The sequence below is a fragment of the Scyliorhinus torazame genome, chromosome 11, assembly GCF_047496885.1.
Source record: "Scyliorhinus torazame isolate Kashiwa2021f chromosome 11, sScyTor2.1, whole genome shotgun sequence".
NCBI classification, from domain to species: domain Eukaryota; kingdom Metazoa; phylum Chordata; class Chondrichthyes; order Carcharhiniformes; family Scyliorhinidae; genus Scyliorhinus; species Scyliorhinus torazame.
In genome coordinates, this window is record NC_092717.1 from 69263200 (window position 1) to 69290023 (window position 26824).

Here is a 26824-nt window from a genome sequence, read left to right on the forward strand (position 1 = left end):
CGGGGTTCATAAAGTTAGAGCGGATTAAGTTCGTCCTAAGGGGGTCGGCTCAAGGGTTTACTAGGCGGTGGCAACCGTTCGTCGAATATCTTGCGGAAAGATAGATAGGGGAGAACAAAGAAGGCAGCAGCAGCAGCCCAGGACTTGGGGGGTGGGGTGTGGGGGGGGGGGGTGGCCTGAGACAAGGCAGTTGCCAATTAGGGCTAGTTTTTATTTTTTGTTATTTAATATTTATTTATTTGTTGTTGTTTTCTTTTGTTCTTGTTTAAATAAAAAAGGTCATTATTATCTGTATTGTTATAATGTTGTGTAAAGGATGCACAATGTACTGTGTTGGTTGACCAAAAATTTTCAATAAAATATTATTTAAAAAAAAAAAGGAATAGCCCATGTGGCTAACATAAGTAATTGAATAATCATTGGTTAGGAACAGGCAATGGAATTAGCACGCTCCCGGACCAGAGTTGGTAACCATGTCTTGCCAAGTTGCCGAGGATACATCTGAGAAAGCAAAAGTGGAAATTGTACAGTGTTTTCTCCTGTTTTAATGTATGCTGTCCAGTTCTCCCACTGGGGAAAAGTGAATTGATGGTGTAAGTTTGTGAAATGCACAGTTTGAAATTCTCAGTCAGATTACTGTTGTCCCACACTCTTACTCAGCTTGGCCAGAACAGATGTATCGCAAAGCTACAGGATTTAATTTCAGCATCAACATAGAACATAGAACAATACAGCGCTGTAAGTTTGTGAAATGCACAGTTTGAAATTCTCAGTCAGATTACTGTTGTCCCACACTCTTACTCAGCTTGGCCAGAACAGATGTATCGCAAAGCTACAGGATTTAATTTCAGCATCAACATAGAACATAGAACAATACAGCGCAGTACAGGCCCTTCGGCCCACGATGTTGCACCGAAACAAAAGCCATCTAACCTACACTATGCCAATATCATCCATATGTTTATCCAATAAACTTTTAAATGCCCTCAATGTTGGCGAGTTCACTACTGTAGCAGGTAGGGCATTCCACGGCCTCACTACTCTTTGCGTAAAGAACCTACCTCTGACCTCTGTCCTATATCTATTACCCCTCAGTTTAAAGTTATGTCCCCTCGTGCCAGCCATATCCATCCGCGGGAGAAGGCTCTCACTGTCCACCCTATCCAACCCCCTGATCATTTTGTGTGCCTCTATTAAGTCTCCTCTTAACCTTCTTCTCTCCAACGAAAACAACCTCAAGTCCATCAGCCTTTCCTCATAAGATTTTCCCTCCATACCAGGCAACATCCTGGTAAATCTCCTCTGCACCCGCTCCAAAGCCTCCACGTCCTTCCTATAATGCGGTGACCAGAACTGTACGCAATACTCCAAATGCAGCCGTACCAGAGTTCTGTACAGCTGCAACATGACCTCCCGACTCCGGAACTCAATCCCTCTACCAATAAAGGCCAACACTCCGTAGGCCTTCTTCACAACCCTATCAACCTGGGTGGCAACTTTCAGGGATCTATGTACATGGACACCTAGATCCCTCTGCTCATCCACACTTTCAAGAACTTTACCATTAGCCAAATATTCCGCATTCCTGTTATTCCTTCCAAAGTGAATCACCTCACACTTCTCTACATTAAACTCCATTTGCCACCTCTCAGCCCAGCTCTGCAGCTTATCTATATCCCTCTGTAACCTGCTACATCCTTCCACACTATCGACAACACCACCGACTTTAGTATCGTCTGCAAATTTACTCACCCACCCTTCTGCGCCTTCCTCTAGGTCATTGATAAAAATGACAAACAGCAACGGCCCCAGAACAGATCCTTGTGGTACTCCACTTGTGACTGTACTCCATTCTGAACATTTCCCATCAACCACCACCCTCTGTCTTCTTTCAGCTAGCCAATTTCTGATCCACATCTCTAAATCACCCTCAATCCCCAGCCTCCGTATTTTTTGCAATAGCCTACCGTGGGGAACCTTATCAAACGCTTTGCTGAAATCCATATACACCACATCAACTGCTCTACCCTCGTCTACCTGTTCAGTCACCTTCTCAAAGAACTCAATAAGGTTTGTGAGGCATGACCTACCCTTCACAAAGCCATGCTGACTATCCCTGATCATATTATTCCTATCTAGATGATTATAAATCTTGTCTCTTATAATCCCCTCCAAGACTTTACCCACTACAGACGTGAGGCTCACCGGTCTATAGTTGCCGGGGTTGTCTCTGCTCCCCTTTTTGAACAAAGGGACCACATTTGCTGTCCTCCAGTCCTCTGGCACTATTCCTGTAGCCAATGATGACATAAAAATCAAAGCCAAAGGTCCAGCAATCTCTTCCCTGGCCTCCCAGAGAATCCTAGGATAAATCCCATCAGGTCCCGGGGACTTATCTATTTTCAGCCTGTCCAGAATTGCCAACACCTCTTCCCTACTTACCTCAATGCCATCTATTCTATTAGCCTGGGGCTCAGCATTCTCCTCCACAACATTATCTTTTTCCTGAGTGAATACTGACGAAAAATATTCATTTAGTATCTCGCCTATCTCTTCAGACTCCACACACAATTTCCCATCCCTGTCCTTGACTGGTCCTACTCTTTCCCTAGTCATTCGCTTATTCCTGACATACCTATAGAAAGCTTTTGGGTTTTCCTTGATCCTTCCTGCCAAATACTTCTCATGTCCCCTCCTTGCTCGTCTTAGCTCTCTCTTTAGATCCTTACTCGCTACCTTGTAACTATCCATCGCCCCAACCGAAACTTCACACTTCATCTTCACATAGGCCTCCTTCTTCCTCTTAACAAGAGATTCCACTTCCTTGGTAAACCACGGTTCCCTCGCTCGACGCCTTACTCCCTGTCTGACCGGTACATACTTATCAAGAACACGCAGTAGCTGATCCTTGAACAAGCCCCACTTATCCAATGTGCCCAACACTTGCAGCCTACTTCTCCACCTTATCCCCCCCAAGTCACGTCTAATGGCATCATAATTGCCCTTCCCCCAGCTATAACTCTTGCCCTGCGGTGTATACTTATCCCTTTCCATCATTAACGTAAACGTCACCGAATTGTGGTCACTGTCCCCAAAGTGCTCTCCTACCTCCAAATCCAACACCTGGCCTGGTTCATTACCCAAAACCAAATCCAACGTGGCCTCGCCTCTTGTTGGCCTGTCAACATATTGTTTCAGGAAACCCTCCTGCACACACTGTACAAAAAACGACCCATCTATTGTACTCGAACTATATCGTTTCCAGTCAATATTTGGAACGTTAAAGTCTCCCATAATAACTACCCTGTTACTTTCGCTCATATCCAGAATCATCTTCGCCATCCTTTCCTCTACATCCCTAGAACTATTAGGAGGCCTATAAAAAACTCCCAACAGGGTGACCTGATTGTTGGTGATTTTGGAGTCCAGATATGTGAAGTCATTATATTGTCAACGCTGATAGTTGACAATATCATAGAATTTACAGTGCCCATCGGGTCTGCACCAGCCCTTGGAATGAGCACTAAGTCCACAACTCCACCATATCCCATAACCCAGTAACCCAATCTAACCTTTTTGAACACTAAGGGGCAATTTAGCATGGCCAGTCCACCTAACCTGCACATTTTTGGACAATGGGAGGAAACCGAAGCACCCGGAGGAAACCCACGCAGACACAGGGTGAACGTGCAGACTCCGCACAGACAGTGACCCAAGCTAGGAATCGAACCTGGGACCCTGGAGCTGTGAACAAGAACAAACAAAGAACAAAGAAATGTACAGCACAGGAACAGGCCCTTCGGCCCTCTAAGCCCGTGCCGACCATGCTGCCCGACTAAACTACAATCTTCTACACTTCCTGGGTCCGTATCCCTCTATTCCCATCCTATTCATGTATTTGAAGCAACAGTGCTAACCACTGTGCTATTGTGCCACCCACATCAACAATTTGACTTCCTGATGTTGATGGTCAAGAGTCTGTCCATTTGCCGCTGAAGGTGTTCCTCAGTATGGAATGCTCGTGCCGCATCGTTAACATAGAGTGAGTCTGATGAGGCACCTTGTCAAGCACACCTTGGTCTTGGATTTCAGGCGGCCAAGACTGAACAGCTTTTCGTCAGTTCTGGTATTTTAAGTAAACCTCCTCTGTGGATGACCTGAAGGCATATGACAGCAGCAAAGGCAACAATATCCCTGTTTGATCCCAAAGGGTTCCGATGTTGCCCTATATATCTGATCTTAACCATCATGTTGACATGGAAAGAGGAGATCACATTGAGCACATTAAGTGGGCAGCCGATTTTCTACAGCATCATAAATAGACCGCTTCTGGTCGAATGCCTTGGTGAGATCGATGAAGGCAATATATAGTGCCCTCTTCTGTTCTATCCTTGCTCTTAATTCCTGTGCTAATCATGGAATCATAGAATTTACAGTGCAGAAGGAGGCCATTCGGCCCATCGAGTCTGCACCGGCTCTTGGAAAGAGCACCCTACCCAAGGTCAACACCGCCACCCTATCCCCATAACCCAGTAACCCTACCCAACACTATGGGCAATTTTGGACACTAAGGGCAATTTATCATGGCCAATCCACCTAACCTGCACATCTTTGGACTGTGGGAGGAAACCGGAGCACCCGGAGAAAACCCACGCACACACGGGGAGGATGTGCAGACTCTGCACAGACAGTGACCAAGCTGAAATCGAACCTGGGACCCTGGAGCTGTGAAACAATTGTGCTATCCACAAGGCTACCATGCTGCCCCCTACTAACTAATGCTTCGCTACAGAGGTGAAAGACCAGTTCTATGAGGAGCATGAAACAGCTTCCAGTAGAATCCTTTACCTACCTGGGAATTTTAATGTAAGACTCTGAGGGATGACCCTCTTGCCTTGGACATCTTGGTGTGGGAAGGATAAATCAGAATGGACAGGACAGGGACTATTTGAGCTTTGCTGCTACCATGAGCTTTGTACAACTAACATCTTCTGTCAGAACAAATCATGCCAAGATCACGACATTGGCAGAAGCTGGGTCAGAGCATCAACAGACACGCCTCATTGAAGCCAAGTGGTCCGCTCTCATTAATTATAAGACCGATCCAAGTGAGACAACTCTGGGTGTACTAAGCCACTCAAAGTAAAGTCCAAAGACTGTCAGGTGGTGTGCCAATGGCGATTGGTTACAACTGTGCCATAATATCGAGATTTCCTTCGGTACAGGGAATGTCAAGTTCATGTATCAAAGGATCAAAAAGGCAGGAGGAGGCCATTCGGCCCATCGTAAACAAAGAATATTGGCTCCACTGAAAACAAATACGGAATAGGTTATCACCGACTGTAATACAGTTGGAGAGATGGATGGAACACTCCCATGAGTTGGACTTTAGGGTGAAAGAACAACGTCACTTCGACACTGTAGAAAGCCTGTCTATCATGACAGATCTGGACTTGGTCGCCAGGGGCAAAGATCCAGGTCATAAGGCTACACCGCCTGAACTCATCAAGCATGCGAAACCAGCACTCCACAGAACCACAGAAAAATTACAGCACAGGAGGAGCCATTCATAGAATCATAGAATTTACAGTGCAGAAGGAGGCCATTCAGCCCATTGAGTCTGCATCGGCCCTTGGAAAGAGCACCCTACCTAAGCCCATACCTCCACCCTATCCCTGTAACCCCACTTAACCATTTTTGGACACGAAGGGCAATTTATCATGGCCAATTCACCTAACCTGCACATCTTTAGACTGTGGGAGGAAACCGGAGCACCGGGAGGAAACCCACGCAGACACGGGGAGAATGTGCAGTCTCCGCACAGACAGTGACCCAAGCCGGGAAGTGAACCTGGGACCCTGGAGCTGTGAAGCAACTGTGCTAACCACTGTGCTACAGTGCTGCCCCATATTGTCCATGCCAGCCTGAGAACATCCAGGTGCCCTTTCTAATACCACCTTCCTGCACTCGGGCCCTATCCCTGTAGATTACAGCACTTAAGGTGCAGATCCAGGTATTTTAAAAAAAGAGTTCAGGGCAATGAATTCCAGACTCCCACTGTCCTCTGCGTAAAAAGGTTGTTCCTCATGTCCCCTCTACATCTTCTGCCACTTATCTTGAATCTATGTCATCTGGTTCTTGAATTCTCCACCAAGGGAAACAATTTTATCCTGTCCACTCTATCTCTTCACCTCATAATTTAGTACCCCTCAGCCTTCTTTGTACCAAGGAAAATAACCCCAACCTATCCCCTCTCTCCTCGTATCTACAGTCCTCTGCACTCTCTCCAGAGCAATTACGTCCTTGCTGTAGTGTGGTGACCAGAACTGCACACAATACTCCAGTTGTGGCCTCACCAGTGCTTTATACAATTCCAAGATTATATCCTTACTTTTATATTCTATACCTCTGCTAATGAAGGAGAGCATTCCATATGCCTTCTTTCCAACCTTGTACTTGAACTGCTGCCTTTAGGGACCTGTGTATTTTCATGCAAGATCTCTCCAATTATCTGCCCCTCTTAGTATATTCCCATTTATTGTGGATTCCCTATAACTGTTTTCCCTCCCCAAATGCATGACCGCACATCGGTGTTAAAGTCCATCTGGCATTTTACCGCCCATTGCAACAATCCATCTATATTCTGCAGCATCTGCAATAACTTCCCCGTCTCTGGTGGAGGGAAGGGGCAGTGCCCCAGAATTGCGTGAATGGGGCATATTGAAGTGAGAAGAGGATACAACAGATTTGGCAGTACAGCACGATCAAGAACTCTGGAATGAAATGGCAAATAATAAAGCTGTTTACGCAATACAAAGCGTATTGAACTCACAGGGTCCGAGAACCATCTATTAGGAATATTTGGTCTTTGCTGTTCCACACATACAATTTTTCGCATATCTTCAAAACTAGGGTCATTCGGTACCAGATCATAGAATGGAGGTTTATACTCTTCCGCAATACCTGAAAAAGAATTAAACTTCTAAGCACATTTAATTTGGATGACAGTGCAAAATTATCCTAAATAAATGTGACAATACAGAAAAGATCAAGATGGCTAAGCAGTTCTCAGGGTGCATGTTCCTGTTTTTGTATTCTCAAATTATGTACCTTCAATAAATTATCTTTCAAAAAATAGAAAGATGTTACACCACAAAGCTGAATAGGTTGAGCCCATAACCTTTGGAGTTTCGAAGAATGGGAGGTGATCTTATTGAAACATACAGGTTCCTGAGAGGACTTGATAGGGTGGATATCAGGAGGATGTTTCCTCTTGTGGGGGAGACTAGAACAAGAGAGGCACAGTTTAAAAATAAGTGGTCTCCCTTTTAAAATGGAAATGAGAAGAAATGTATTTCTCTGAGGGTTGTTAGTCTGTGGAATTCTCTTCTTCAGAAAGCAGTGGAGGTTGGGCCATTGAGTTTATTCAAGGCAGAGTTCGGGAGAGTATTGACAGATGAGGAATAATGGGGAGAGTGGGGGGCAGGCAGGAAAATGGAGTTGAGAACACCATCAGATCAGCTATGATCTTATCGAAGATGAAGCAGGTTCGAAGAGACAAATGACCTCTTCCTGCTCCTAAGTCCTATGCTTTGAAGGTGATGCTGTATGGTATGCCCTTACTTAAATGTATGGACAGTTGTCAAGTGAAAAACAGATAATTCCACACAGCTCTCTTAAATTAAGTTCAACAACTCAAACCATTTTGTGCGTATTTAAACTTGGAAGTAAGTTTTAAAATTTTTATCACGCTCAGTGAAACGGGTTAAGCTTAGCTGCTGGAAAACGGACGTAGAGATTAATTTAATACACCTCTCCCTGCTCATGCAGGTCTAGCTAAGCACCATTATTCAACAAAGAACAAAGAAAAGTACAGCACAGGAATAGGCCCTTCGGCCCTCCAAGCCTGTACCATAAGGCCATAAGACATAGGAGCAGAATTAGATCACACGGCCCATCGAGTCTACTCCGCCATTCAATCATGGCTGATATATGTCTCATCCCCATCTCCTGCCTTCTCCCCATAACCCCTGATTCCCTTGTTAATCAAGAACTTATCTATCTCTGTCTTAAAGACACTCAGTGATTTGGCCTCCACAGCCTTCTGCTGCAAACTGTTCCACAGATTCACCACCCTCTGGCTGAAGAAATTCCTCGTCATTTCTGTTTTAAAGGATAGTCCCTTTAGTCTGAGATTGTGTCCTCTGTTTCTAGTTTTTCCTACAAGTGGAAACATCCTCTCTACATCCACTCTATCCAGGCCTCACAGTATCCTGTAAGTTTCAATAAGATGCCCCCTCATCCTTCTAAACTTCAACGAGTAAAGACCCAGAGTCCTCAACCGTTTCTCATACGACAGGCTGTTCATTCCAGGGATCATTCTTGTGAACCTCCTCTGGACCCTTTCCAAGGCCAGCACATCCTTCCTTAGATACGGGGCCCAGAACTGCTCACAATACTCCAAATGGGGTCTGACCAGAGCCTTACACAACCTCAGAAGTACATCCCTGGTCTTGTATTCTAGCCCTCTTGAAATGAATGCTAACATTGCATTTGCTTTCTTAACTGCCGACTGAACCTGCACATTAACCCCAAGAGAATCATGAACAAGGACTCCCAAGACCCTTTGTGCTTCTGATTTCCTAAGCATTTCCTCATTTTGAAAATAGTCTATGCCTAAATTCCTCCTTCCAAAGTACATTACCTCACACTTTTCCACATTGTATTTCATTTGCCACTTCATTGCCCACTCTCCTAGCCTGCAGCCCCCTTGCTTCCTCAATACTACCTGTCCCTCTGCAGATCTTTGCATCATCTGCAAACTTAGCAACTGTGCCTTCAGTTCCTTCTTCCAGATCATTAATGCATATTGTGAAAAGTTGTGGTCCCAGCACCGACCCCTGAGACACACCACGAGTCACCGGCTGCCATCCTGAAAAAGACCCCTTTATCCCCACTCTCTGCCTTCTGCCAGTCAGCCAATCCTCTATCCATGCCAGGATCTTACCCATAGCACCATGGGCTTTTAACTTATTTAACAGTCTCCTATGCGGCACCATGTCGAAATCTAAATAAATCACGTCCACTGGTTCTCCTTTGTCTAACCTCCCTGTTACCTCCTCAAAGAACTCTAACAGATTCGTCAGACATGATCGCCCCTTGATGAGGCTGTGCTGACTCAATCCTATTTTATCATGCACTTCCAAGTACTCCGCGATCTCATCTTCAATAACGGACTCTAAAATCTTACCAATGACCGAAGTCAGGCTAACCGGCCTATAATTTCCCGTTTTCTGCTTCCCTCCCTTCTTAAACAGCGGTGTTACATTAGCCACTTGCCAGTCCTCTGGGACCCTTCCTGTCTCCAGTGATTCCTGAAAGATCATCACCAATGCCTCCACAATCTCCTCAGCTATCTCTTTTAGGACCCTGGGGTGTAGACCATCCGGTCCAGGTGACTTATCCACCTGCAGACCTTTCAGTTTCCCCAGAACCTTCTCCTTAGTGATGGTCACTGCACTCATCTCTGCTCCCTGATTCTCCTGGACCTTTGGCATTCCACTGGTGTCCGTGAAGACTGATGCAAAGTACGTCTGCCATTTCTTTGTTTTCAATTACTTCTCCAGCCACGTTTTCCAGTGGTCCAATGTCTATTTTTGCCTCTCTCTTACCTTTTATATATTGAAAGAAACTCTTCCTATCTTCTTTTATATTACTAGCTAGCTTGCACTCATATTTCATCTTCTCTCCCCTTATTGCTTTTTTAGTTGTCCTCTGCTCACTTTTAAAGGATTCCCAATCCTCTGGCTTCCAACTAATCCTTGCCACTTTGTATGCTTTTTCTTTGCTATTTTGCTGTCCTCGACTTCCCTCATCAACAATGGATTCCTTGGGGGCATCACGGTGGCGCAGTAGGTTAGCACTGTTGCCTCACGTCGCCGAGGTCCCAGGTTCGATCCATGCTCTGGGTCACTGTCCGTGTGGAGTTTGGACATTTCCCCAGTGTTTGCGTGGGTTTCACCCCCACAACACAAAGATGTGCAGGGTAGGTGGATTGGCCATGCTAAATTGACCCTTAATTGGAAAAAATGAATTGGGTATTCTAAATTTTTTTTTTTTTAAACCAATGGATGTCTTCTCCTGCCCTTAGCATGTTTCCTCCTCCTTGGGATGAATTTCTGCTGTGCCTCCCAAATAACCCCCAAAAACTCCTGCCATTGCTGTTCCACTCTTCGTTGCTAGGCTCCTTTTCCAATCAACTCTGGCCAGCTCCTCCCTCATGTCTTTGTAGTTACCCTTATTTAATTGTAATTCTGTTATATCTGACTCCAGCTTCTCCCTCTCAAACTGCAGCATAAATTCTATCATATTGTGGTTACTGCTCCCTAAGGGTTCCTTCACCTTAAGTTCCCTAATCAAGTCTGCCTCATTACACATCCCCAAATCCAGAATTGCCTGTTCCCTCGTAGGCTCTGTCACAAGCTGCTCCAAAAAACCATCTCTTAGACATTCCACAAATTCCTTTTCTTGGGATCCACTATAACCTGATTTTCCCAGTCCACCTGTATATTGAAGTCCCCTATGATTATTGTAATATTGCCTTTTTTACATGCTTTCTCCATCTTCTGATTTATTTTCTGCCCCACATCCTGACCACTGCTAGGGGCCTCTAGATAACTCACATCAGGGTATTTTTACCTTTGCGATTATGCATCCCTAACTAAACACAAAACCTTCTCTGCCGTTACTCAGACCGTATCCATTTCAAATAAGAGTAATGGTACGCTCCGAGGATGTCCCACATTGGTGGGCTGAAACCTCAACTTCATCCCGAACAGCAAACTGACAATCACCTTTTACAATTCTAGCCAGCAGCGATCTCCAGCGAAATGTTCCTAACGTTTCTATTTAAGTGAAGGATTTTCATGCTGTCTCAAGTCATTCTAATGCCTTTTTCATATCTTCATTTAGCTCTCTCACAAGAAATGTAACTTTTCACTGACATAGTAGTGACCAAAATGGACACAGTTTGTTAAGTACCTATGGGTGTCCAGTAGAAATTAAGAACTCGATGGAATAAATGGAACGTTCAAAACTGGCATTTAAAGTTACATGTCTCAAATAAGAAACTGAGCCATTCTTCACAGGGCACAGCAACTTCATGGTTACAGATATCTGACCAACAATTCAGTAGTTGCAAGTTCAAATCCAACCATGGCCATTTGGAAAACCACATTTTTTGAATGTAGCGGATGATGAACAGTCAGTGGTTGTGATATACATTGGTACAAACGACACAGGTTAAAAAGAAAAGGGATGAGGTCCTAAATCAGCATGGTGACAGTGGTTAGCACTGGTGCCTCAAAGCTCCAGGGACCCGGCTTCAAACCCAGCCTCGGGTGACCGTCTGTGTAGAGTTTGCACTTCCTTCCTGTGTCTTTGTGGGTCTCCTCCGGGTGCTCCGGTTTCCTCCCACAGTCCAAAGATGTGCAGGTTAGGTGGATTGGCCATGCTAAATTGCCCCATGGTGTCCAAAAAAGGTTAGATGGGGTTATGGGGATAGGGGGAGGTGTGAGCTTAGGTAGGTGTTCTTTCCAAGGGCTGGTGCAGATTCTATGATTCTATGAACTTAGGGTAGCAGAGTCATTTGGGACCTGGGGATGGTAGCTTCTGCTCTTTTGTGAGTCACCACAGCCCATGTAAGAGTCTCATGCTCAAGGTTACAAGCCATGGCCAACAGTGGCGCCAGCGAATTTTCAGTGGTGATGGCGGAAGAGCCAGAGCTTTGAGAGACATTGACTGCCTACCGGCAGAAGATCATTCAGGAAGAGAATTTTTACTAGTTTTGATTCCTGATTATAGAGCACTAGTTCGAAACAACCTGCCAGTAAGACTTTACAATAGTGAGCCAGCTAGTAAATATGTGCAACTCTGGGAACGACATAAAGGTTAAATTTTAACAATTTTTAAACACTCAACTATTTTATTTGCAGAGGGCAAAAGTTATTTACTAATCAACTAATTAACTTTACATTTTTTGAATTCAATTTGATTTAGAAGTCTCGCCTTGTAATAGAAAAAGAGACTTGTAAGAATAGTAGTTATTGTAATGCTTACCGTTACTGAATGTCCTCCTAGTTACTTCCCACAATACAAGTCCAAATGCCCAGATGTCTACACGCTTGTAGGCATCAAAACAGTCCACCTGAATGGATTCTTCAAGTACTTCTGGCGCCATGTATCGTTTTGTGCCCACTTTAGGATTATTCCCAACATCTAACTGATTGTTTGTTTGTGAGTGCATCACTGCTAATCCTACAAAAGCAGACATTAATTAATATAGCATTTTTGCCAAATTGTTTTTTTCCTTTTAAAGTGAAGACAGGACAGGACTAATACTCACCAAGATCAGCGATGCAACAATGCAGGTTCTTTTTCACTAAGATATTTTTGCTTTTCAGGTCTCTGTGTGCAATTGCAGGCTTTCCCTCAGTTCCAAAAATTTCATTGTGTACATGCACCAGACCATTAGCTATAGATAAGGCAAAATTCAGGCAAACTACAGTGTCCACTGCATTTCGTTGTAGATAGTCATAGAGTGAACCGTTCTCATGATAATGAGTGATAAGCCAAAGCTGGGTGCTAGAATTCCTTGATGTCATGTCTGAGGCAATGAAACCTTGAAAAAAAGGAAGTCAAAATGAATGATTGATTGTATTACAACAAATTTATTTTCCAACTCTTGGAGAAAGGTGCAATAAGAGATGTAGAACAATATTATGGGTGGCACGGTAGCACGGTGGTTAGCACTGTGGCTTCACAGTGCCAGTGACCTGGATTCGATTGCCAGCTTGGCCAATTGTCTGTGCAGAGTCTGCACGTTTCTCCCTGTGTCTGCGTGGGTTTCCTCCGGGTGCTCCGGTTTCTTCCCATAAGTCCTGAAAGACATGCTTGTTAGGTGAATTGAACATTCTGAATTCTCCCTCAGTGAACCTGAACAGGCGCCGGAATGTGGCGACTAGGGGATTTTCACAGTAACTTATTGCAGTGTTAATGTAAGCCTACTTGTGACAATAAAGATTATATGCAAGATATTGAAAGAAACAAAAAAGCATGTAGACCAGTGCAGAGTACCTTATTGCGTCCCTATGCTCACATCCCTGCCTAGTCCCACGGTGGAGAGGAAAGTATTCTGAGTTGATGTTATTTGTGCGGATACTGGCCCTCAGCTTCTTATAGCTTTACCCAGTCCACAAATCTGGGTCCAATTCCAAACCGCTCTCGAACTACCACCAAGTATCCCCATTCTACCCGGTCAAGCGCTTTCTCGGCGTCCAATGCCACAACCACCTGTGTTTCCTTCCCCTCCGCCGGTACCATAACCACGTTCAATACCCTCCTAACGTTCGAAAAGAGCCGCCTCCCTCTCACAAACCCTGTCTGATCTTCACCTATCACCTTCGGGAGGCACTCCTCTCGCCTACCCGCCAGTACCTTCACCAATATCTTTGTGTCCACGTTTAAAAATGATATAGGCCTATACGACCCACACTCCATCGGATCGTTATCTTTCTTAAATAACAGGGAAATCGATGCCTGCCCCAAAGTTTGTGGTAACACCCCCTTCCCTATCGCCTCCTCAAACATCCCCACCATCAGGGGTACCAGCTTATTTTTGAATGTTTTATAATATTCCACCGGAAACCCATCCGGCCCTGCCACCTTCCCCGACTGCATCCTCCCAATCGTATCTTTTATCTCCTGCTCCACTATCGTCCCCTCTAATGTAGCCCTGTCCCCCTCCCCTAACCTCGGGTACTCCAGCCCATCTAGAAATTCCTGCATCTCCCGGCCTCCCCCAGGTGGCTCTGACCTATACAATCTCTCATAGAATTCCTTAAAGAGCTTGTTAATCTGATCTGGAGCTATCACCAACTTCCCTGCCCCTGGACAATTTCCCTTGCCGCAGCATCCCTACGGAGCTGACCTGCCATTCTCTCCATGCTCGTAAACTTGCCCCTTGCTCGCCTCAATTGGCGTACTGCCTTCCTGGTAGATATGTCGGTCAAAGCTCGGCTGGAGTTCCTTCCTCTTTTCCAACTGCACTGGGTCCCTATCTTCTGCATACCTCCTGTCTACCTCCAGCATCTCATCTATTACCCGCTGACATTCCAACCTCTCCTCTTTGTCTAGCCTTGAACGAGATCACCTCACCATCGCCGTTAAAGCCTCCCAGACAACCGCCTTTGGGACCTCACCCGCGCAGTTAAAACCTACATAATCCTCGATTATTTTTTCAATTTTATCACAGAACCCTCGGTCCCCCAACAGTCCCGCGTCTAACTTCCACCCTGGTCTCGGGACCATCCCCTTCTCCAGTACCATATCCACCCAACGCGGATCATGATCTGATATTGCAATTGCCGAGTACTCCGACCCATTAACCCCAGTCAGCAGCGCCTTCCCCACCATGAAAAAGTTAATCTGCGAGTACATCTTATGAACCGCTGAGAAAAACGAGTACTCCCACTCCCTCGGGTGCAGAAACCTCCAAGGGTCCACCCCTCCCATTTCCACCATTCGGCATTTATTTTCTTTGTACAATTTGTCATTGCATCTGGTCTTCGAATACGTTGTTTAAACTGCTACCCAGCCAGGTTTCCAATTCCTGTACCATAACAATAGCAGTATTAACTTAATGAAGCAATTTACATGATTAGTATTATTATTGTACAAAGGACCTATATCCGAAATATATATCACTGTTAACTGAAGATCCTGTTCTCTTCGCATCCTATCTTTCTCCTTATCTATGCTACTTAAGGGGAAGAGTAGACAGACACGAGATGATGAACGCAAAGGGACAGGTGGTCTGAGGTGCATTTGTTTCAATGCGAGAAGTGTAGCAGGTAAGGCAGATGAACTTAGGGCTTGGATTAGTACCTGGGAATATGATGTTATTGGTATTACTGAGACTTGGTTGAGGGAAGGGCAAGACTGGCAACTAAATATCCCAGGGTATAGATGCTTCAGGAGGGATAGAGAGGGAGGCAAAAGGGGTGGAGGAGTTGGATTACTGGTCAGAGATGATATCACAGCTGTGATTAAGGAGGGCACGATGGAGGATTCGAGCACTGAGGCAAAATGGGTAGAGCTAAGAAATAGGAAGGGTGCAGTAACATTGTTGGGGCTTTACTACAGGCCTCCCAAAAGTGAGTGTGAAGTAGAGGTACAAATATGTAGACAGATTATAGAAAAATGTAGGAGCAATAGGGTGGTCGTGATGGGAGATTTTAACTTCCCCACCATTGAATGGGATTAATGTAGTGTTGGAGGCGTAGATGGAGCAGAATTTGTAAGGAGCATCCAGGAGAGTTTTTTAGAGCAGTATGTAAATAGTCCAACTCGGGAAGGGGCCATACTGGACCTGGTGTTGGGGAATGATCCCGGCCAAGTGGTTGAAGTTTCAGTCGGTGATTACTTTGGGAATAGCGATCACAATTCCGTAAGTTTTAGAATACTCATGGACAAAGACGAGAGTGGTCCTAAAGGAAGAGTGCTAAATTGGGGAAAGGCCAAGTATAACAAAATTCGGCAGGAGCTAGGGAATGTGGATTGGGAGCAGCTCTTTAAGGGTAAATCCACATTTGAAATGTGGGAGTCTTTTAAGGAAAGGTTGATAAGAGTGCAGGACAGACATGTCCCTGTGAAAATGAGGGATAGAAATGGCAAGATTAGGGAACCATGGATGACGGGTGGAATTGTGAGACTAGCTGAGATGAAAAAGGAAGCATACGTAAGATCTAGGCGACTTAAAACTGATGAAGCTTTGGAGGAATATTGGAAAGTAGGACAAATCTCAAACGCGCAATAAAGAGGGCTAAAAGGGGTCATGAAATATCTTTGGCTAACAGGGTTAAGGAAAATCCCAAAGTCTTTTATTCGTATATTCGGAGCAAGAGGGTAACCAGAGAAAGGATTGGCCCACTCAAAGACAAAAGAGGGAATTGATGCGTGGAGTCAGAGGAAATGGGGGAGATTCTTAATGAATACTTTGCATCGGTATTCACCAAGGAGAGGGACAAAGACGGATGTTAAGCGAGGGATGGATGTTTAAATACTCTAGGTCAAGTCAGCATAAGGAAGGGGGAAGTTTTGGGTGTTCTAAAAGGCATTAAGGTGGACAAGTCCCCAGGTCCGGATGGGATCTATCCCAGGTTACTGAAGGAAGCGAGGGACAAAATAGCTGGGGCCTTAACAGATATCTTTGCAGCAGCCTTGAGCACGGGTGAGGTCCCGGAGGACTGGAGAATTGCTAATGTTGTCGCTTTGTTTAAGATGGGTAGCAGGGATAATCCAGGGAATTATAGACCTGTGAGCTTGACGTCAGTGGTAGGCAAGCTGTTGGAGAAGATACTGAGGGATAGGATCTATTCACATTTGGAAGAAAATGGACTTATCAGTGATAGGCAGCATGGTTTTGTGCAGGGAAAGTCATGTCTTACAAACCTAATAGAATTCTTTGAGGAAGTGACAAAGTTAATTGACGAGGGAAGGTCTGTAGGTGTCATATACATGGACTTCAGTAAGGCGTTTGATAAAGTTTCCCATGGCAGATGGAAAAAGTGAAGTCGTATGGGGTTCAGGGTGTACTAGCTAGATGGACAAAGAACTGGCTGGGCAACAGGAGACAGAGAGTAGTGGTGGAAGGGAGTGTCTCAAAATGGAGAAAGGTGACTAGTGGTGTTCCACAGGGATCCGTGCTCGGACCACTGTTGTTTGTGATATACATAAATGATCTGGACAAAGGTATAGGTGGCCTGATTAGCAAGTTTGCAGATGATACTAAGATTGGTGGAGTTGCAGATAGCGAGGAGGACTGTCAGAGAATACAGCAAAATATAAATAGATTGTAGAGTTGGGAAGAGAAATGGCAGATGGAGTTCAATCCAGGCAAATGCGAGGTGATGCATTTTGGAAGATCTAATTCAAGAGCGGACTATACGGTCAATGGAAGAGCCCTGGGGAAAATTGATGTACAGCGAGATCTGGGAGTTCAGGTCCATTGTACTCTGAAGCTGCCAACGCAGGTCGATAGAGTGGTCAAGAAGGCATACAGCATGCTTGCCTTCATCGGACGGGGTATTGAGTACAAGAGTCGGCAGGTCATGTTACAGTTGTATAGGACTTTGGTTAGGCCACATTTGGAATACTGCGTGCAGTTCGGGTCACCACATTACCAGAAGGCTTTAGAGAGGGTGCAGAGGAGGTTCACCAGGATGTTGCCTGGTATGGAGGGTGCTAGCTATGAAGAAAGGTTGAGTAGATGAGGATTGTTTTCGTTGGAAAGACTGAGGTTGAAGGGGGATCTGATTGAGGTCTGAAATTATGAGGGGTATGGACAGGGTGGATAGCAACAAGCTTTTTCCAAGAGTGGGGGTGTCAATTACAAGGGGTCACGATTTCAAGGTGAGAGGGGGAAAGTTTAAGGGAGATGTGCGGGGAAAGATTTTTACACAGAGGGTGGTGGGTGCCTGGAACGCTTTGCCAGCGGAGGTGGTAGAGACGGGCACGATAGCATCATTGAAGATGCATCTAGACAGATATATGAACGGGTGGGGAACAGAGGGGAGTAGATCCTTGAAAAATAGGTGACAGGTTTAGATAAAGGATCTGGATCGGCGCAGGCTGGGAGGGCCGAAGGGCCTGTTCCTGTGCTGTAATTTTCTTTGTTCTTTGTTCTGGGGAACAATTACCCAATTTTCACATCCTTCCCGATCATTTTTCCTTCCAACAAAAATACATTTTTGATCTAACTTGGAAGACTGCCATGTTGTAGGTGTTGAGGTTAACTCTTGATGCATATTTACATATCAGATCAAGATGAGGGCACGTCAATATACTCATTATTAACGCTTCAAGGCAAGCAGCGACCAGATGGATAAAATTAACGAGAAGGGGCCTAGCTCTCTAAGCAAACATTTACCTTGCAATACATGGAGTTGTGACAAAGATCTAGCCAATATTTATTTTCAAGTATAAAATTCAGTGGCACCACAAGCGGATAATCACAGAATAGTTCTCGTGCAGAAGGAGGATAGGATGGGTATACAGTGATACGGCACTAGGAAGTGCTGAGGGTTTTGGCCAAGGGTGGTATCATGGGCGGTACATGCTTGGAAAGCCGATGGGCCTGTTCATGTGCTGCAATATTCTTTGTTCTTTATTTGGCACATCGTATCCGCACCTGCAGTACTTTTTGTGGAGGCATCTGCATTAGGCCAAACAACCATAAACAGGTCATTTATACTATTCACTTACTACCCATTGAGAACCAGTGTTATGTAACAAGCCTACACATCCACAGGCAAAACCAAGGTTCAAAAGTACAGCTAATAGTTTTATAGGTGCTTATTATAGGAGGCTTGTAGATTACAATGAAGTCACACGATGGTAAAGGAAATATGGCCGATTGGATAGGAAGCTGTTTAAAGAACAGAAAACAAATTGATGGTGAATGGATGATTTTTTTGGAATGGAAAGATGCAAACAGTGGAATTTAGTGTTGGGTTAATTATTGCGTTCCCCTGTCCCATATATATTCTTTGGTTTTACAACGGTAGGTTTTAAGATAAGGTTTGCCCTGTTGCGTTTTTATTGCTCTCAGGAAATGCACAGTCTTTCCAAAATTTCTGCAGTGTTATTTTTGTGCTTATTTTATGTCTTTACCCGCTTCCTAGTATGTTTCTTTTTAGGTAGAAATCTTTTCGTGGTATGGCGGGGGAGGGAGCTGCCTATTGGCTTAAGTCAAAGTTTTCATGATTGATGCACAGAAAAACTTACATTTTAAGAGGTGGGTTGTGCACTGTTTCTTTTGAATGCCTACAGTCCCTTGAGGACATTTCTTCGACTGCAACCTGTGCTTAGAATCATGATGTCTTAACTGGCCTACTGCTAACTACTAAAGTTGAGCCTTTGTTTCATGGTGTGCAGGGTTGCCATTATGTTTAACAACACACTGTTGTGGTGATTGTAACACCTTTTGGTTTCAATTGCTTAATAATATTTGCATTGTGACTTCAGCTACAACAGATGCAAATGTGCTTCCACTTCTCTTCACAAACATTGCCTGACTTGCTGAGTATCTACAGCATTTTCTGTTTTTATCTTTTTAAATGGAAGCAGCTACTGAGTACGTTTTCTTACAGGAGATTGGTAGCAAGATAGATGTCATTTCACCATCAACATTCATCTAAAGCAGCAGGTATTGCACCTCCAGTTTTGCCTGTGCCTAATTTGCAGTACTAAATTTTACATGGTCTATAATGAAAACCAACTTGAATTCATACTCTGCATCATGTATATGTCTCACCTAATATGTTCTCGTGACGAAGAAGGACAGTATTATAAATTTCAGTCTCTCGAAACCAAGATTTCTCGTCTCTGGATGAGAAGATTTTCACTGCAATGTTTTCTCCTTGCCATTGACCTCTCCAAACTTCTCCATAGCGACCCTTTCCTGTTTTGGGTGGGGGGTGGGGGGGGGGGGGGGGGGGGGGGGGGGGGGAGACAATTTAAAGTGAAAATGTTAAATCCAAAAATTAAAGCCAGATTCAGCTCTTCATCGAAATGTTGCGAACTTGCCAATTTATCTCGCATTTTCTTGTTCTCGGCTGAACTCAATTCCACTGGATATAAAGCTCAATTCCACAAAACCGAGTGATCAGAACAGCATATATTGAGTAAGGCAAATAGCATTTTAGCAGTTGAGCTATGGGACAGCAAACACATAATAGTTACAACGCAGTGGAGCTCTAATCTTTAACTGTGAAAGAAACAAGAAAATTGGTTGCCAAAGATACTTGTGGCAGGTTCCCTGGTTTGGCTCAACTGCTTACTATACCATACCTAGACCTATTGCATGCACAATATGCTACACAAACTTAGGGTTGCACGGTGGCAAAGTGGTTAGCATTGCTGTCTAGGGCGCTGAGGACCTGCGTTCGATCGCGGCCCGGGGTCACTGTCTGTGTGGAGTTTGCACATTCTCCCCGTGTGTGTGTGTGTGTGTGTGTGTGTGTGTGTGTGGGTCTCACCCCCACAACCCAAAGATGTGCAGGTTGGGTGGATTGGCCACAGTAAATTGCCCCTTAATTGGAAAAAAATAATTGTGTACTCTAAATTTAAAACAAATGATACAACTTTTTTTGCCACATCTAAGCATGTTATATGTATTTTACCATGTAAAGGTCTGTTCAAGGTTCTGAACTGAACTACTCTCGAACCATTTCACCCTGCTTCACGATATTGTGCTCAAATGTTGTTAACGGTTCACTTCAACCGAAGATTTACTTTGAGATGCAGGTGCCTTTTTAATGATTAACTGTCTTGATTATTTAGAGGAAACAGGAATTTGCAGCTTCTGGCATTTCAAATGTTTTGCACTGGCTATCTGGTGGCACCTTTAGCTTTAACTATATATTAATACTTGAGTTTTCATATGGGCTCCACCATGGCAAGCACTGTTGCCTCAGCGCCAGGGATCCAGGTTCAAATCTAGCCTTGGGCCACTGTCTGTGTTGCGTTTGTACATTCTCCCAGTGTCTGCGTGGATTTGCTCTGGGTGCTCTGGTTTCCTCCCACAGTCCAAAGATGTGTGGGCTAGGTAGATTGGCCATGTTAAACTTCCCCTTAGTGCTCAGGGATGTGCAGGTTTGGTTATGGGATGTTCAGGGTTAGGGCGGATGAGTGAACATGAGGAGAGTGCTCACTCAAAGGGCCAGTGAGGACTTAATGGGCCGAATAGCCTCCTTCTGCAGGATGATTCTAATGCACATTCAATTTATATCTCTGTTGCTGGGATTTCTCATGACAGACTCTTCCATGATTCATATTTTGGGGATATATAGGCAAAAGATTTCCACAATCATTTTCAGAGTTTGGTTTTAGTGTATTGCAGACTTTCCTGGTAAGTAGGCTGTTAAAATATTGACAGTTCAAGCTTTATTATTTTAGTTTTTGAGCAAACCCTGCAGCTTTGCTTGCTTAACTGCTCTGCCCACAAGAGTTATCAGTACTGGGGCAAGGAAACCTTAGCGTAAATAGTTGTCTGTTCATTGTTTTGCTTTACTGTCTGGATTTTAACATTTAGTTTTCAACGGTTAACGTGTTAAGAGTTATTTTAGGTGTGTAAGCACACATTGGTTCTTCCAATTTGATATTTTTAGGTTTAGTCTCATCAGATTTTCCAAAAGAATAGCATGCTAAACTAAAATCAGACATTTCTGCAAGCATTGGCCATCTAATAATAGAACATAGAACATTACAGCGCAGTACAGGCCCTTCGGCCCTCGATGTTGCGCCGACCTGTGAAACCACTCTAAAGCCCATCTACACTATTCCCTTATTGTCAATATGTCTACCAATGACCATTTGAATGCCCTTAGTGTTGGCGAGTCCACTACTGTTGCAGGCAGGGCATTCCACGCCCTTACTACTCTCTGAGTAAAGAACCTACCTCTGACATCTGTCTTATATCTATCTCCCCTCAATTTAAAGCTATGTCCCCTCGTGCTAAACATCACCATCCAAGGAAAAAGGCTCTCACTGTCCACCCTATCCAATTCTCTGATCATCTTGCATGCCTCAATTAAGTCACCTCTTAACCTGCTTCGCTCTAACGAAAACAGCCTCAAGTCCCTCTCAGCCTTTCCTCATAAGATCTTCCCTCCATACCAGGCAACATTCTGGTAAATCTCCTCTGCACCCTTTCCAATGCTTCCGCATCCTTCCTATAATGCGGCGATCAGAATTGCATGCAATACTCCAAATGCGGCCACACCAGAGTTTTGTACAGCTGCAACATGACCTCATGGCTCCGAAACTCAATCCATCTACCAATAAAAGCTAACACACCGTACGCCTTCTTAACAACCCTCTCAACCTGGGTGCCAACTTTCAGAGATCTAGGTACATGGACACCGAGATCTTTCTGCTCATCCACACTGTCAAGAATCTTACCATTAGCCCAGTACTGTGTCTTCTTGTTATTCCTTCCAAAATGAATCACCTCACATTTTTCTGCATTAAACTCTATTTGCCACCCCTCAGCCCAATGCTGCAGCTTATCTATGTACCTCTGTAACTTGTAACATTCTTCCGCACTGTCCACAACACCACCGACTTTAGTGTCATCTGCAAATTTACTCACCCATCCTTCTACCAGGTCATTTATAAAAATGACAAACAGCAGTGGCCCCAAAACAGATCCTTGTGGTACACCACTAGAAACTGGACTCCAGTCTGAACATTTCCCATCAACCACCACCCTTTGTCTTCTTCCAGCCAGCCAATGTCTGATCCAAACTGCTAAATCACCCTGAATCCCATGCCTCCGTATTTTCTGCAGTAGCCAACCATGGGGAACTTTATGAAATGAAATGAAAATCGCTTATTGTCACAAGTAGGCTTCAAATGAAGTTATTGGTAGACATATTGACGATAAGGGAATAGTCGCCCCTATCAAGCGCTTTACTGAAATCCATATACACCACATCAACTGCTTTACCCTCAACCAACTGTTTGGTCACCTGCTCAAAGAACTCAATAAGGTTTGTGAGGCACGACCTACCCTTCACAAAACCGTGTTGACTATCTCGAATCAAATTATTCCTTTCCAGATGATTATACATCCCATCTCTTATAAACCTTTCCAAGACTTTGCCCACAACAGAAGTAAGGCTCACTGGTCTATAGTTACCTGGGTTGTCTCTACTCCCCTTCTTGAACCAGAGGACAACATTTGCTATCCTCCAGTCTTCTGGCACTATTCCTGTAGACAAAGATGGCTTAAAGATCAAAGCCAAAGGCTCAGCAATCTCCTCCCTAGCTTCCCAGAGAATCCTAGGATAAATCTCATCCGGCCCAGGGGACTTATCTATTTTCACACTTTCCAGAATTGTTAACACCTCCTCCTTATGAACCTCAAGCCCTTAGAACATAGAACAATACAGCGCAGTACAGGCCCTTCGGCCCACGATGTTGCACCGAAACAAAAGCCATCTAACCTACACTATGCCATTATCATCCATATGTTTATCCAATAAACTTTTAAATGCCCTCAATGTTGGCGAGTTCACTACTGTAGCAGGTAGGGCATTCCACGGCCTCACTACTCTTTGCGTAAAGAACCTACCTCTGACCTCTGTCCTATATCTATTACCCCTCAGTTTAAAGTTATGTCCCCTCGTGCCAGCCATTTCCATCCGCGGGAGAAGGCTCTCACTGTCCACCCTATCCAACCCCCTGATCATTTTGTATGCCTCTATTAAGTCTCCTCTTAACCTTCTTCTCTCCAACGAAAACAACCTCAAGTCCATCAGCCTTTCCTCATAAGATTTTCCCTCCATACCAGGCAACATCCTGGTAAATCTCCTCTGCACCCGCTCAAGCCTCCACGTCCTTCCTATAATGCGGTGACCAGAACTGTACGCAATACTCCAAATGCGGCCGTACCAGAGTTCTGTACAGCTGCAACATGACCTCCCGACTCCGGAACTCAATCCCTCTACCAATAAAGGCCAACACTCCATAGGCCTTCTTCACAACCCTATCAACCTGGGTGGCAACTTTCAGGGATCTATGTACATGGACACCTAGATCCCTCTGCTCATCCACACTTTCAAGAACTTTACCATTAGCCAAATATTCCGCATTCCTGTTATTCCTTCCAAAGTGAATCACCTCACACTTCTCTACATTAAACTTCATTTGCCACCTCTCAGCCCAGCTCTGCAGCTTATCTATATCCCTCTGTAACCTGCTACATCCTTCCACACTATCGACAACACCACCGACTTTAGTATCGTCTGCAAATTTACTCACCCACCCTTCTGCGCCTTCCTCTAGGTCATTGATAAAAATGACAAACAGCAACAACCCCAGAACAGATCCTTGTGGTACTCCACTTGTGACTGTACTCCATTCTGAACATTTCCCATCAACCACCACCCTCTGTCTTCTTTCAGCTAGCCAATTTCTGATCCACATCTCTAAATCACCCTCAATCCCCAGCTTCCGTATTTTTTTCAATAGCCTACCGTGGGGAACCTTATCAAACGCTTTGCTGAAATCCATATACACCACATCAACTGCTCTACCCTCATCTACCTGTTCAGTCACCTTCTCAAAGAACTCGATAAGGTTTGTGAGGCATGACCTACCCTTCACAAAGCCATGCTGACTATCCCTGATCATATTATTCCTATCTAGATGATTATAAATCTTGTCTCTTATAATCCCCTCCAAGACTTTACCCACTACAGACGTGAGGCTCACCGGTCTATAGTTGCCGGGGTTGTCTCTGCTCCCCTTTTTGAACAAAGGGACCACATTTGCTATCCTCCAGTCCTCTGGCACTATTCCTGTAGCCAATGATGACATAAAAATCAAAGCCAATGGTCCAGCAATCTCTTCCCTGGCCTCCCAGAGAATCCTAGGATAAATCCCATCAGGTCCCGGGGACTTATCTATTTTCAGCCTGTCCAGAATTGCCAACACCTCTTCCCTACGTACCTCAATGCCATCTAATCTATTTACCTGGAGCTCAGCATTCTCCTCCAAACATTATCTTTTTCCTGAGTGAATACGGACGAAAAATATTCATTTAGTATCTCGCTTATCTCTTCAGACTCCACACACAATTTCCCATCCCTGTCCTTGACTGGTCCTACTCTTTCCCTAGTCATTCGCTTATTCCTGACATACCTTTAGAAAGCTTTTGGGTTTTCCTTGATCCTTCCTGCCAAATACTTCTCATGTCCCCTCCTTGCTCGTCTTAGCTCTCTCTTTAGATCCTTCCTCGCTACCTTGTAACTATCCATCGCCCCAACTGAAACTTCACACCTCATCTTCACATAGGCCTCCTTCTTCCTCTTAACAAGAGAGGATCAAGCTCAGAGTTGTACAATCTCTCAGTTGTCTTTATTCACAAATGACGCAGAACGACTAAGGACTATTGTAGATCAAGGGGTTCGGGGGCCTGGTGAAAACCGAAAATAGGGGATCTCATCCTGTATACCGGGGTGCGAGTGCGGTAGGCTCCCCTTCGCCATTTTCTCATGCGGATAGTTTGCACGATGCTGCAGAATATCGCCAATACTAAAAGGGATTCAATTACATATGAAAGGGAGTACCATGTTATAAACCTATCACACCATGATGGTGCGTTGTTACTTGTCACTGGGCTGTGGGTGCTATGGGGAACTGAATCATTGACGGCCGGGGGGTTTGTGGTCAGAGGGTGTCGTATTCGCGCGTAACCGGATACAAATTACAATGATAACGAAAAACACGTGTGATGTCTTCATTGTTCTCTTCTTTCTTCTCTTCCTTTTCGTCGCTTCACTCTTCCTGGAGCTTCTGGAATTCTGTGGATCAAGCATAGTTTCTGTTACTATCTTGTTTAATATCTTGTACGTTAGCATGTCTGTCTTTTAGTGCCAATTTCATTTTATAATTGGTCACCATGTGTGACTCCCTCATTTTTTTTTTGAACCGAATATTTGGACAAGACATCTAAGAAAATACTGCCGTACTGCGAGCCATCTCGCAGCCTACGCAATTTACCATCCTAGTGTTTGAGGATGTAAATAGCATAGGGAAGCAATCCTAAGGGTTGCTCAACCAAACAAAAGAATTTTGAACGTAATCGAGCCAAAATGGGGTGTGTATGGGGCGGGTAAGATTTGGATGGAATCCCCGGGTAGGACGGTGATCCATGCCGTATGTGCTCTACCCGAGCGTAGCTGACCAGAGGGGGGTCCTCAGGCAGGGCGGAGAGCAATGCCGTTTCTCCACTGCCTGAGCAACCGGCAAGAACGGGTAAGAATGTGGTCGTTGTGGGGGCTGCCTCTCGTGATTATCTTCGAATCAGGCGAGTAGTTATGATTGTTGTCTGCCGACAGACTAGTTCCTCTGAACTATTGTCTGGGACAAACCTGTACCTTTAACAATTTTCTGTCGACAGACTAGTTCCTCTGAACTGTTGTCTGGGACAAACTAGATCCATTAACAGCCATTGGCCGTCAAAAGGGGTGGTGACGTGGGGCCATGAAAACTTGCGAGTTTACACACCACCCTTAACGATAACATTAACGAACAAACATTGAACAAACATGCTGCAGGTTCCATCAGAAAGGACACCGTTTCCCAAGCGGTTCCTCTTAAAACATCATCTGGACACCTCAGTTATCAGTTGCGAACAGGGTCGCAAATGGGTTCTCATTTTGGGAGTCAGACTCAGTCATCATCTTCCCCCAGATGCCATACTCTTGAATGGATGAGGGTTGCTAAAGCTGCATGATGTGACTTAGGGTCCATCTCGTCATTTCGGACGAGCCTGTACGAATTGTCACGGCGCCAAATAGTTGTGTCTAATTCTGTGGGGACGGAGTCGGGGTCGTCATCGTAGGACGCTGGTCTTTGGTGAGGTTTGTTAAGGAATTTGATCAGGAAGGGATCACTCGAATCGTGTTCAGATTTGCTGGGTGTGGGGCCTGTTGCATGGGGATAGTAGGGAGGCGTGCTGTGGCTAATACCTGTGTCACAATCGCTGTCGCTGCTGCTGTTGTCTGTGGCCGTTCCGGGGCGGAGTCTATAGTTCGAGGGTGGAGTCGAGGTCAAGTCCGTGGATGGGGTGGATGTGTTGGGAGAGGGTAGGGATACGTTGGCTGTGGGCGGGGCGTGGTCTGCTGCGTCGAGCATGACGTGGTGTGCGTGGTTAGACTGCGAGCCATATGCCTTGAGCTGGTTAATATGAAACCAC

At 44.8% G+C, this 26824-nt stretch overlaps 1 protein-coding gene across 4 annotated transcripts in view; it reads right to left on the bottom strand.

Moving 5' to 3' along the window:
- The window catches only part of LOC140385326 (activin receptor type-1-like), a 310011-nt gene that overhangs the window by 16629 nt on the left and 266558 nt on the right, over window positions 1–26824 (bottom strand). For all 4 annotated transcript variants that reach the window (XM_072467388.1, XM_072467386.1, XM_072467385.1 and 1 more), the window contains 4 exons: window positions 19373–19519; window positions 12404–12679; window positions 12118–12315; window positions 6833–6963 (listed from right to left, as the gene is read on the bottom strand). In XM_072467388.1, coding sequence (XP_072323489.1) covers window positions 6833–6963; window positions 12118–12315; window positions 12404–12679; window positions 19373–19519 — 752 coding nt within the window. The remainder of the gene's footprint in view (window positions 1–6832; window positions 6964–12117; window positions 12316–12403; window positions 12680–19372; window positions 19520–26824) is intronic.